At 36.9% G+C, this 14024-nt stretch overlaps 1 protein-coding gene across 1 annotated transcript; it reads right to left on the bottom strand.

The window, feature by feature from the left end:
* Positions 1-4127: 4127 nt before the first annotated feature.
* On the bottom strand, positions 4128-11219 carry hs2st1b (heparan sulfate 2-O-sulfotransferase 1b). The gene is made up of 7 exons (XM_087784488.1): positions 10742-11219; positions 8831-9069; positions 8547-8632; positions 7523-7661; positions 7355-7452; positions 6780-6937; positions 4128-5692 (listed from the first exon to the last, which is right to left on the bottom strand). The coding sequence occupies exons 1-7, from the start codon at positions 10863-10865 to the stop codon at positions 5466-5468; spliced, it is 1071 nt and encodes a 356-aa protein (XP_087640614.1). The 5' UTR covers positions 10866-11219; the 3' UTR covers positions 4128-5465.
* Between the last annotated feature and the right edge of the window lie 2805 nt (positions 11220-14024).

Genomic DNA, 14024 nt, shown 5'->3' with positions numbered 1-14024 from the left:
TAAACTACCCAGAGCTGAGTTGAGGTCCGAGCATGTATTTTCTGTTACCACCACCAAGAGGAGGAAGTTAAAAAAATAAAAAAATAATTGTCAAGGTTTAGATGAGCGTGACCTTTGACCTACAGAGTAGCTGTTATTGTGACACATTGAAGCTTTTCTTATTCCATATCTTTGGACGGATGATTCATAACAACGAGTTGAAGGTAGAGGTTTTTTAAACAAACCTCTGGGTGTGTTTTTATTGCTTCGATTGTGACTTGAGTCTCACTAGATTTCAAGGCAAACATTGAAAGTTTATTTTGAAGTGATCTTGGGTCGGTATGGAGAAGAGCTAAACTTAAGAAACTAGAGGTTTATCCTACAGAAAAAGATTTGGAATCAAAAATATGTAAAATGTGACCATCATGAACACAAGTGAACATTGATATGAATGACAGACCTGGAGCATTCATGATTGTCAGAAAAACAAATAAATAAACAACATTAAAATGAGGAGATTAGAAAGATTACTTGATAAATCCTTAATAAAACTATGATCAATTACTATGCATGTACAATTGAGTAGAAAAATACTAACACTAATTTTCTTTATTCTTTTAGTCATAAAATCAACTTAAATGTCATCTTCTTCCTACTTTAAAACCACTAAACCCCTTCTTCCTTTGTACATTTTCTTTAAATCCCAGTTGAATTACTTGCTATCTCATTTATTTTCTTGTTAGTTTAATCGAACTATTATTTACCTACAATTGCATGTCACTGAAATTATTATTTATTTCCCTTATTTAAAATGTTAATTTTCAGCGGAAAAAACACCAAAAAAATGAATACTATGAAACTTTATTATATGAAAATGCCTTGAAAGTTACCAAACCAGCATTTAAAAAAGAACACAGATTCCATAAAAGAGGATTTATTTACCATAAAAAATGCTTTGAAAGTTGAAAAACAGGAAATGCTCCAAGAGGGAAACATTGCTGCACAGAGAAACAAAACTTAAATCTAAGAAAGTGACAAAATATATTTCCCACTTTCCTTCTGTCCATTGTGGACTTTCTAGTTTTTAGAGTTCAGCACTTTTCTAGTTTAACGATTTAAGATGTCAAATTAAACTTACATAGATGTTACTACAGTGACCATTGGTTTTTAATTGAACATTGGAAATCAAATGTAAGCAGAAAAAAAAAACCCATAAACTTGTCGAAGGCTATTATGGCTTCCTTTAGTTTTTCTCTTCCAGGAGCCAGTAAAATAAAAGGTAAGTGGTAACGCAGGAGCCGTCTTTAAATCCCGTGATGATTGTTCTACTCGGACATAAAGCTGCTGAAACTAGCTCAAGGTTCGGTCCATGTCTCAGCGAGAGGTGCTCAAGCTGCCTCGGCTCTGCTCTGTTTGCTTTATGGGGCAGTAGACAAACCACTTGAGGTCAAATCACCAGAAAGAAAAAAAAAGAACTGTCCTGTGTCTCCAATGATCTAGTGAAAGAAACCCAGCCTTGGTTTTTCTGCTGCAGCTGACGTCACCAGAGGTCATTACGCTGTGCAGTGCTTCAGAAATAACATGATCAAACACACTGGACTGTCATGGTGGCGTCAGTTTGGTGAGTTCCACTGGTGATGGCGGTGCCATAGGAAGTGGAGCTTCATTAAAAAAAAAAAAAAAAAGTCCATGGCTCTTCACACGCAGCCATCGGGGCGCTCCATTCACACAACCTGAATTAATTGGAGTGCAGTCATTATGCAAGTGTGGCACAAATTGTCCAAGACCAAGTGGAAACTATTTATAGCCGTCCAAGTCCTGAGAGCCGAGTAATGGTGTCATTTGTATTGTTAATGGTAATGCACTATTAGTTTGTTCCATTTAGCTCCGCACAGGTGCATTAATGGCGGACTGGTGAACCGTGTCAGGTCGTCTCTGCAAACTCTAGGAGGTTCAGCGAGACCACGGCGCCCTCTGGCGGCTGCGGGCAGAACCGCATGACATAAAAGACTCCAGACTTAAGATAAGAGAGTCAAGGTTAGCTTTTGTTTTGTTAGGGGGAAAAGTCTCGTCAAATGTGTCATCGTCTGGATCGCTTTAAAAGACAACAACAACCTTTGAAGTATTGTGTTCCTAATTACTCGCCGAGCTCATCAGCCTCGATCAATATCCAGTGCGGCCTTATTTCTCACCGAGATGAAGTCATTATCAGACTGTATTCATCTCATTAAAGAAACAATGTTCCAATACGCCCGCGGCTAGAACTGTTAATTGAGTTCTATTTTCTGAGACGGGGCGAGCTCTCCTTGTGTCCATGGCCACAAAGCGTCAAATCTGGGTTGGGGGGCCTTTTGTGCCGGACACAAGAACAGGCTGCGGGCCGGTGGAGCGTGAGGGCGCTTCACTCCCCGCAGACACTCTCCTCGCCGCCGATCTATTCTCCCGTCAAAGATGGGGAGCGCTGACTTCAGCGGATCCTCTTATGCATGGCTGTTATTTCACGGTTTCACTGCTGAAGAACACCCTGCTGAGCCAGATGGGTAATTAATGTGTAATTATGAAGCTGAAGGTTTTCAAATGCCTTTCAAGAGTTTAAGGGCAGATGCTGCCAACACTTTGTCCAATATTTTGCTGAAAGACTGTCTAGTTGAGTTTAAAGATAAACAGTTAAATAGACCCATTCTTAAGATGATACTTTGTGTTTGGAATGTGTCATCAGCTCTCAGAAGAATTTAAAAATAGGTTTGAAAGGTTTAAAAATGAGTTGTGAATTGGCGAACAAATGTATTTAAAATATATGTCTTGGACTTTTTGGAGATACTGTGTTTGAAAAAATATGAACGAAAGCACAATATATGATCTAAAATCCATAATTTATTACGCTTCCTGACCATGAACGGGTGATATAAGAGGGCGAAGAATAAGACATGACTCAAACCTCTGCAGGAGCCATGGTCTCAAGCAGGTTTGTACAAATTATTCAAAGCCTTAAAATGAACTTTATAAATAAATAATATTTTAGTATCTCTTATTGTGGACCTTTATTTTTAGTTTAAAAAATATAATAAAAATAATTTAATAAAAGTTTTTTTTTTTTTATCACCTCATAATTAGTTTATATTCAACAAAGTGAGTGAAAAAGAACATGTTTTACCTTATATTTACAATTAAATATTGACCAGGTTTTACTTTTATTTTTGTGTTGAATCATAATCATCACGCACTCCGCTAAAGAAACAATGAAATCCTGCCGATCACAGAGTATGAGTACAAGAGGATACAGTCGAATCTAGATGCTTTTAAAGAAGATGTTTAGTCATAGTTTGTTTTTCAGTTTTATTTTTTAACCCAAAGATGGTAGAACTATTGCAAGATGTCTAAGACTAAAATTCCTTGTCACCCAAAAATCGATTATTAAATGACTCAAGTGTATGGAAATATATTAGATTGAGTCCTATCGTGAGATTAGTGTATCGCTACAGCCCTGGTACCCATGTTCACATGTGGAAAAAATAGGTTTATAGAAACTTTCCGGTACCAATAGACAGAAGAGAAAACACCCATGTTTTTGTCTGTACAGTGTTGTAGCTATTGATGTCCAAATGTAAGTGTTACTATCAAGAAAACATTGTCGAGATATAGGCTCTTAAATTAAATTCTACTATATTATTCTGTTTTCATCATTGTATTTGACCAAACAAATATAACTTTAGTTGACCCAGAATCAACAAGATGTTGAAGGAAACAAGGTGCTATAATCATTGTATGCATGACTGGATGTAACACTATATTCAATTCAGGTAATGCACATAAACGTCATATTCTAGTCTTTACATCAGAACTGCAACTGTAAATAAAAAAGATTTACAAACTTTTAAAATAAAAAAAAGAAACGGTTTAATGGTGTGAAAAGTTTGGAAACCCTGGCATTAATAGGACTTCTTTAGTTCCTCCTTTAGACTTTGTATGAGCTGCTGTGGATTGCTTGAGCTCTGAACAAACTTTTTTTTATTTACAAAATAGTGAGACCTAAATGTAGATTATTACTCAAGAGAATTGAATCTATTGTGACCAAGATGGGTGTCACGGCCAGGAAGGACGAAGCTGCCTTCACAGCGACACAAAACTAGAAGACGACCCTGGTGGGGTTTCAGTTCAAAGAGACGATTTATTCGAGTGTGTTTATGTATTTGGACATGAAGATTCAGCACCACACTGTGATACAGACATGTGAGTTACTCAGTCATTGAAAAGCATCAAAATAAAGTCAGAATAAAGGCACTACTTTTATTTTTTTTTCCCCGTCGACCCTGTACTCCAACGTTTATTTGGATTTTGAATAAACTGAAGCAGCTGCTGCTCACAAGATAACATCTGCCCTGGAGGACAAACGTCTCTGTGATAACACTGCTCCGATTAATCCATTAGATATCACATATTGGTCCCAAACACAACTCTTGATAGTGTTATTGTATTCAAACATGTTTCTTAAATACAGGGTTAGGCGTTTGTTTTAAAGGAGAGGAGGATAAACAAAATATAAAAAGTACTTCTGAGTCTCACAACCACACAAGCGTGAGTTCCAGGAGCCACATGTTGATGTCAAAAGGTTTAATTTGTCTGTATCTGTAAAAACACTCAGAGTTACTATGCTTTCCATATACATAGTGAGAGAAAGCAATTATGTGTGGTAAAACAGAAGAATGGATCAACTGCTATTTTGAAATTTCAGCAACGACTACTTCAATCAAGACAAAGAATTTAATGAAAAAAGAGACTCCTGTGAAGCAGAAGGCAGTGAAATGACTCTTATTTTGAAATGTGGCCTCTTGTCAGACATTAGGGTTTTTAATGTTAGTAACTGAACATGTAATTATGGTGCAAATATTAAACTGACAGCAGGAAGAATTGATTCTTGTGCAAGAGCTTAATTTAGCAGCTTTTGTGAGAGTTAACAACACTTAACACAATCGACCTCTTGTGCCTGATATGGTCATTAATAAGCTGATTAAGTCATACGGATGCTAACACAAACTTAAAACAACTTGGCTCATGGGGGGATTTCCAAAAGTAAAGGGGCTTCTCCCCGTTTCTAAAACAAAGGGACCTGAAAAGTGGCAGACAAGCAAAATATAAAGTAGGTGTTAAAACTGAAAAGACTCCTTCAATCCCTATAAACAAAAACGAGGGATTTGACAGGCGACTCGTTTTCAACAGTGTTACAATCACAGCTGATCGCTCTCGTTGCTCTCACAGTTTCGAGTGTACTCGGGTTTTTTTCTCAACAGCTGCTCCTGGAATTTAAAAAAGTAGACATTCCCTGTAGAAAACCACCACATACTCCCAAAGTGCGGTGCAGCATCATGGTGTTTACAATGAGACCCATGAATGACAAGTGCAGACGTGTCCAGCATTGATCGCAACTTTCACACCTTGCTTCTTGTGCGTGAGGTTTGACTGACCTGACCTCTGACCTCTCCTCTCCGTCAGTTCACTTTGGGATAGATCTTCTCGTAGAAGAAGCTCTGCGCCAGCACGTAGAGCTCCCCGTCCTTCTCCCGGACGGCGTGGGTCCGCACGAACTGAAACTGTTCCAGCGCAAACTCGTAAAATTCATTCTCGATTTTCCAGATATTGGATTGTTGCAGCTTGGCGATGGTCTCCTTGGTGGGGGGCTTTTTCTCGGTGGTCTTTCGCAGATGAGACTTCTTGCCTAGAGTAGAGAGTATTATTGAAACAACTGTAGACACGATGACAATCACTGATATAAACTGCACAAAATGTCATGGTAAATGTCGGTCCAAAAACTCTTGAGAACCATTATTAATCATTACATCGTTTTTATTAAGAAATATAATTGAAAACACACAAGTGTTGCTTTTTAACTCTCAAATTGAAGTGGCAATATTGTTTGGCCAGTCAGCTCTGAGATGAAGTACTCCCGTTATTGGAGATCATTTCACTGCTCATTGAGAAATCGATCACAAACCACACATGAGCGACTCTGTAGTCCACAAGAATGGATTCAGGCTGATGTTATTTTTCAGAAAAATCTGTCGTCATCTTTGCTCAAATGTTTGTGTTTTTCATCAGTAGTATATCTAAGGGATGTTTGAGCTCACATCTAGATTATTTGGTTGGTTTACGAACAATTACAATCAGGTTTAAAGAGAGTAGAGCATCTTCTTCTTCCTCATCAGCTGCTTAAGGAACCAGTATTTATATTTCCTGACTGAAATGTTAAAGTTTGAATGATCTCAACAGCCCTTGAACAATTATTTAAATGTTATAATTATAATATCTATACTAGTATGTCTTGGGCTTTTTTTACATTACGTTTTGCAACATGGTTTAATCGACCACTTTTATTCATTCATCAATTGAGGCATTAGTTTCCTCTGATTCCCTATTTGGGTCCAAGGGAACTTTAGTCTATATTAACTCCATATTTTTTATTCAAATTGACAGTATAAAAAATGTGTTTACAAATTGAAACAACAAGTAGATGACCTCCAATTATGACAATGAAAATCTCACTTTCTATGAGAAGAGTAAATGATGTGGCACATATATAATCTGCTGTCAAATAAAGATTAAAAATGCTGCCTCCAGAAGGACCCACCCAAGGCTGCCCTCTTTATTACTGTAGTTGACCGCATCCAAATATTTAGAAATGATGACCTTCACGCTAGAACTTTAAAAAGAGAAAGGAAAGACCAACTAGTATCTACTCAGAACACAAGTGATGCAACTGTGTGTGACGTGTGTGTGTAAAAAAAAATATAAGGGAATTGTCAAACCTGTCTTGTACAGTTCAGAGGCTCCCTTGAAGAAACGAGGAAGTGCTGCCTCCAGGATCATGATGAAGTCTTCCAGCTCCTCAGTCACTCCCACAAGCAGGTACTCGTTCACCAAGTTGTATTTGGCCTGTTCCAGCGCCCACCGGCTGCCCACGTTCCTGCCACGACACAATAGGTGAGATAGAACTTCCTCACAGAAGTGACTATGACTTCCTCAAACACTTGCAAAATAAATATCACTTTATAGAGAATTACAATATTATTGAGAAACATTTTTTTGTAAAAATGCTAATGTGAATATTTTTACATTCATTTATCTGTTATACAGATTAAAACTGGCTTTGCAAACCTGATGAGCTTCTGTATTAGCACCACAGCTTTTAAAAAATAAATAATGATTAATAAGAATTAGGAACAGAAGGGACTTTGACCTTTAACCTTTATGTGAAGTGAAGAATAAAAGCTCATCTTTAAAGCAGTAGAACATCTAATTCACTAAAATCTCAAATAAGACAAAGACAGAAACGATAACATCAAACGAGTTTCAATGAGATCTTGATATGATTCAAACATACCAACACTCGGAGTGGTGTCCACAGAAGAAGGGAATCTGCAGCCACAGCTTCTCAGGAGCACAGTCAGAACCTCCCGACGACACACATTCATCAAAAGTCTATGGAAATCAAAAGTAGAAAAAGATGCATAACTTTTCAAAAACACCGAATCATGCACCGATTTCAGACCTTTTTGTCTCCTTGCTTCCTTCTCTTTAGTCCCGGCCTGTAGTCATCCCCAAATCGTAAGAAGTAGTAGTACGATACAAGCCGCTCTATTGGATCCCGAACCACGTTGACGTACATTGGTTTACCTTTGACCCCGTACCTGAAGAAATAGACATTTAATGTTTGTATCAGAATGAAATAAACCACAAATAAAATGAACAAACAAAGTCTTTTTGTTGGCGGGTTTAACTGAGCCTGAGAAACCTGGGTGTTGTATTTGATAAAGACATGTCTCTAGTTCAACACTGTAGAAAACTGACCAGAAACTGTTTCCTTCAACTGAGAAAAATCTCTAAACTTAGGAAAATGTTGTCACAACATGATCTGGATCTTATAATCCATGCGTTTGTGTCTTCTCGTTTAGACTATTGTAACAGTTTATTTTCGTGTCTAAACACGAAAATGTGTGTTATCAGTTTTATCTTGCCCTTTAAAGTATATATTTTATTGAATATTGTTTTGATTATTTAAGCGCTTTGTGACCCTGGTCTAGAAAGGCGCTATACAAATAACCTTTACTTACTTATTTTAGTATCAACACTTCAATAAACATAGAGACGGTGAAAACTATTTTTCTTCCACTGATGTTTCCACTGGATTAAATAAATAGTGCTTTTAACAAAAGTGCGTCATCATCATGCCTTGGATGGCGAAAACAAAGCGTAAGAACATCTGGGCCATTTCAGGTTACATTTAAAAGACATTAGGGCACAAACCGACGAGTTCTTCATGTCCTGAGAATCTGCTTTTTCCTTTGGGAACGGAGCTAAAAGTGCAGGTGGACACAGTGTCCCCGACTGAAGAGCCCTTCAGGATAATTAACTGCGATCACTTAAATGATAGCGTGGCTAAAGATAAGGACAACAATGCTATTAATCAACACTAAAGCCCACATTATAAATCAATAGATGGCATCCTGTTATCTGCTCTGCTGTTTGGAACTAATCTGGACATTAATGGTACAGCAGGAAATGAAGGGCCTTACTTGGCAAAGTCCAGATAAGCCACATGGCCGTGATAGAACCCGGGTTTCATGGCTCTCCAGGAGGTGACGTTCCTCACAAAGCGTACCTGTTTACAAACAGGAAAAAACTCTAATTAAAGAACTGCTTGCAACCAAAAAAAAGTTTTTAAAAGGAGAGATTTAAGGATCCTTGTTTAATTGAAATAGTTTTTTAGATCATGATGCTACCAGTGGGAACAAGACATGAAGGAAAGTGCTTGTTTCATGAGAGCAACTCATTTCCATTTGGTTTTCTGGATTCTCACCTGGTCTTGTAGAGACATGACGGGGTTATTTTTGGTTGTGTTGATGTGCAGGACATGGAAGCGATTCTTCCCACACAGGTCGTAGGCGATGTTAGTGAAGGACGTGCTTGCCGTCTTGGGCACTCTGTTGTAAATGATGACCGTGTCATCGATTTCTGACGCCGCAGCCGTTTCCTGACCTACTTCTTCATAGTGACGCTGTTCCACCTCTGCCAGCTCATGTCTGGCTATGGTCCGTTCTGGAAGAAACACGATGATCAGGAGTCTTGTCGGAGAGTTCTTAGGAAAATCATTTCCCTCGCTCGCTTAAATATCTCTATTAAACCTTGCGTTGTCTCAGGATCAAGGTGACCCGAGCACCCAAAACAAATGTGTTAGTGCTATCCCTTGTGTTGTCACTGACTCAAGGTTAACGGCCTCCCTGGCTCCCAGAAATACATATGCAGTGGTGGAGGTCGTTCACCTTTACCCAGTAGCAACACAAGGGATACCACAAACACATTTGTTTTTTGACCAAGAGATAACACAAGGGAAAAATAAGTTAATTAATGATACAGTAAACTCAGAATCTTGAATGGCATTCTTGTCATAATGATTTGTTTTTAATATATCTAGAGACAAATAACTACAAACAAATGTGGTATCGGAGGGGGGTGTCAAATTAAATGTAACAAGAAATTCATCAAACAATTTTTTTCAACGTGGATTCAATTAAAAACATACCAACGTTTATTGATCGAGTTTGAAAAATAACACAATTAATTTCAATAATTTCTAAAGCTTTTGCAGTTTACATAAAGTGCAACTTACTCTACCAATGTGTCCTTTAACATTTCTGTCTGTTAAACCACACTCACACAAGAAATGATGTGATGAACAATAAATCAAGACAGGATGTAATTTAGAGTTGATGCTTCTAACTTTTCATAACCGCTACATTGACCATTAACTAGAGTAGTCCGGGAAATCATTTTGTTCTCAATTACTCACTGCTTGTTGAGAAGCAATTACACTTGAAGTGTGCCCCTCTTTTGACTATGTAATATTGGTTTTCATCAGACTAAAATGTCTTATTTATAAAGATGATGTTTCATATTATTATTTTCAACCGTCTGCAAAAAGATAGCATTAAATACCAGATAGATAGAGATGTTTTACAATTTAAAATGTAAGTACAAGTTGTGTTTAGGCGACAGTAAAGGGAATCTTAGAGTAGAACAAACCCAAGAAATTCAAAGAGACCATGTCTGTAGGTTGGCGTGGGAACGATTAGAAGATCTGTAATAGTTTTCTATAGAAGGGCAAATTGTATCTCCTTCTTCTGGATACTCCGTGTTGTGTTGGTTGACGAATTGTTTTTAAAACGTGACGTTATTTGTTGTCTTAAGATTACTGTCAATTGCTCAAAGACTACCTGGCTTATGTTCACTGACATTGTTTACAGCAGCTGTCAGTTAAGGATGTTCAATGTAGTTGCTCACCAGCCTAAGTCTTAAAAGTCCAGTATAATAAGTAACAGAAAGATGTCCTGGAGGAAATTGTTGCCCCTGGCCACTGCTTGATGTAGACCATAATATATGTTTACAACCAATTCGTATTGCTGTAGGATGCTGCATTGTATCAAAGATTGACAGCAAATAATATCAGGTTAAAGGTTTGAATTCATCTTGAAGGACCTCTATGTTTATGCCTCAATAGGCATTTCTCCACAATTCACATTTATAGATTATATTTATAGATGTTGGTTCGTACATGAGGTTCCCTGCCTTAAATAAGGACCTGTCAGAGGTTTTGGAGGAAAGAAAACAATCTAGTGACAACATAAACAATGATGACTTAAAAGACTTTTGGAGAAGCAATGTGCAGTGTACGGTTAAAACAAATCAGTAGATTTAGAAAGTGTTGACTCACCAAGTTTGGCTCGGGAATCCTCCAGCTTCTGGATCTGGTTCTCGATGAGTATCATGGCAACACCGAAAGCCAGGACTGCCAGCAGCTGGAACTTTGGCGGATTCATCATCCTTAATAACCCCATTAAACAAGATGAACCATAACGTGGATGCAACTACCCAGCAGAGGCCGTGTCCACGTGTCCAGCTCAAGTTAAAACGCAACCACAGTAATATAAACCTGTTCTGCTCAGACTTCTTTTGGTTTACATGTCGTAGAATATAAGCTAATGTTTGTAGCTTCTCAGCTAAGTCACGTCAGCATGCAACGAAAAAGGTGCGTCAACTTCATGCATTTAAAAATCATATTTTATGCTTCTATTCCTCCTCCATGGAATCATTAAAGAAATATTCTAATGCCCAGTAAGAAAAAAAATAGGTTACCCCTTTAAAGCTTTAGCTGCTATATTTGCTAACGTAGCTGCTAGCAGCGATAGGTGTGACGTCATTTCCGCATTCTTGCTTATCGCAACTGATTTGACGTTAAAGTCGCAGAGCGTCGCTCAGTGGACATACTTGAAAGTCCCCCGATATCTTTTGTGATAAATTCACCTTGAGCGATGGAAAATGCGAATTATAGAATTATATTAGAAAAAATAATGAACGAGATTTAAGCTACTCAGCATCGTGACAAAATGTTGCATGTGGTATGATATTACACCACTAGATGGCAGTGCAGGACTTCGGGATAACAAGAAGTAGTATGTTGCTTTGATCTCATGGATTTATTTTTAATAATGTTTTAAAACATTAAATAGATCTAGTTAAATAATTTATCCAAACCATTAGCAAAAAAGACACTGGAAATACCCTGATTCAGTATGTGACTAAATGTTTCTTGCTATTTATTTGTAGTCATTTAGTAAAATATTTTAATGTAAAATATATTTTAAACTTCCAGCAGAATTTCTCACACATCAGTAGAAAAACAATTTCTCAATTTTTAAAACACACAATCATTGGGTATTTTAAGTTGCTGAGGGCTGTAAATTACAAGAGAGAAAGTAATTAAAGAGATGAACCTGATGAAAGTGTTTACATACATTGGTATTTATTTATTGTTAAATATGATAAAGGAAAACGTCTTTTTCTTTGGATGAATGGTTTGCTTAAAGTACGTTAATACAAGCTAGGGTAACCATTTTTGCTGTGGAGTACATATTATCAAGCCATTAAATACATTTCCAAAGTTAAATGTGATGTGTGGCTGATACAAAATAGAAGAAAAGGAAATAAAAGAAGCAGTTTGTCTTTCACAGAAATTTACACAGACACGTTATATAGAATAATCTAGATCTCGGGAGTTGTATTTTAAAATCATATCACCCTTTCCCTGTATTTTCTAACACATGTTTAACTAAAATGTATTATACTAGATATATATGTAATTAAATGATGCACAATATCTTATACAAGAGGTGTACAAATAGACTTACAACCATCAACACATACTGAAACCTACAGACAATTCTCAGCCATTAATTGACCTCAGTAGGTTTTAAGTGGTAAGAAACCAGAGAAATATTCAAGCATGTCGGCAGCTTTAAAAAAAATTAAACGCCACATACAGCAACTCCAAAAGTTGCTTCATGCTAGAATCAAACTTACAACAAACTACAATGTGTAAAAAATCAGTCTTTTTTTTTTTACATTACATGACATTTTTACATCTTGTGAAGCTAATCTAGTCATTTCACTGTATAACAGTTATTAGCTCAGAACATGAATGGCCTTTGACCCACATGTCGAGCTGGGCTGCTGCCCTCAGATATCAGACCTGTATTATTCCAGACTTAAGCCTGTAAAACCTTTCACACCACATGTTCTCCTGCTGCATTCAGCTGGGAAGTGTGGAAATGTGTTTTACAATGTCTGACACTCTGGTTAAGCTTGTGCTTGCTCAGCTGAGCTTTAGATATGTCATCATATTTCCATTTGATTTCAGAGACACCAACCTTCATTTCTGCTCTGCACTGCATTTTTACCCAGTCAGGGGAGGCAGCAAATCTCCCCTTAAACCCCCCCATTTATTTCAAATGCTTCCCAGATCTTTGGGGAGGATGTTCCCCAAAACCAATGGAGGGAAACGGTTTTGTACTTTAGTTTGATCCAATTCAGCTAAATAATTATAGTTTTCAGCTGGAATTATATTTCCAACATTTGCTACACAATATAAATAAATTGTAATTGATTAAAATTGATTGAGAAAAGGGAGCAACATTTAAGTATCCTTGTTTTGCTGTATTTACTGTAGTTTGGTATATTGTATGAAAAAAAACACATCTTTAAATGTTTTGTTCAAAGTTGATTTAACTTCAACAAGGATATTTCTTTTAATTATAAATAAAAGGTAATTTTAAAAAAAGTCAAGAAATTAAGATAAATAAACTGATGATATTGTCTTGTAATTGTCTCACCTCAGAGCAAGAGGTTGCAGGTTATATTCCAGCCTTTCGGAGTTTGTCTGATCTACACATGCTTGTGGGGGTTACTCTGGGGACCCCATTTTCCTCCACTTTTGTCTCAGTGTGACCTGGAATAAACTGCTAACCTGTTAAGGGTTTCCCTTGCCTTTTGCCCTAAGGAGCTGGGATGAATGAATGAATGAATACATTCTATCTAATCTATTTTATTCTTCTTTCATAAAAAAAAAACAGCCATAGTGTCAAATGTACTGTCTTATTTTTTCTACTGCACTAAACTCGCAGAAACTTGCGTAAAAGATCTTAATCTTCAATTTACTTTTAATTTCCAGCTTAATCTTACCACTTATTGTTATTGTTTAATATATTTTATTTACTTTGTCAGTTTGGTGCAAGTGTTTTGTAGCATTAATATTGAGTAGATGCACAGTGAATTTTATATGTATATAATTTTGTTTATCTGTCTTTTGTATTTGTTTACAGACATTCAAATAATTTATTTTTCACCTGATTACAAAATAATCTTAAAAAAAAACATAATTAAATACAACAAAAGGAAGTGAAACATATTTTATCTATGACTTTTTAATGACGGACATAGCTTGTTTATTCCTCCTGTAGACATGGAAAGTGTTGGCCCTTTAATTTTTTTAGATGCTTTCTTGGCTTAACTGGTTAACTCATCACGTCATCAAACTAAGTTTGATCCTTAATGGCAGGAATGAATTCCCTTTTTATGTACCCCTCTCAGTCATAAGCCTATCCCAGGAACATGGGGCAAAAGGTAGCGAAGATCCTGAACAATGATTCATCTTAAAATGA

Source organism: Callionymus lyra, chromosome 2 (assembly GCF_982586985.1).
Source record: "Callionymus lyra chromosome 2, fCalLyr1.hap1.1, whole genome shotgun sequence".
In the NCBI taxonomy this organism is placed as follows: Eukaryota; Metazoa; Chordata; class Actinopteri; order Syngnathiformes; family Callionymidae; genus Callionymus; species Callionymus lyra.
The sequence above is the reverse complement of the archived record's forward strand: the minus strand, read 5'-3'. Positions and strand labels throughout refer to the sequence as shown.

Coding starts and splice junctions, on each gene's coding strand:
- hs2st1b (XM_087784488.1), bottom strand. CDS start 10,865: ATGGGGTTATTAAGGATGATGAATCCGCCAAAGTTCCAGCTGCTGGCA. Junction 7,453..7,522: donor GGAAGCAAGGAGACAAAAAG/GTCTGAAATCGG, acceptor TGATTTCCATAG/ACTTTTGATGAATGTGTGTC. Junction 5,693..6,779: donor CTCTGAACTGTACAAGACAG/GTTTGACAATTC, acceptor TCTCTACTCTAG/GCAAGAAGTCTCATCTGCGA.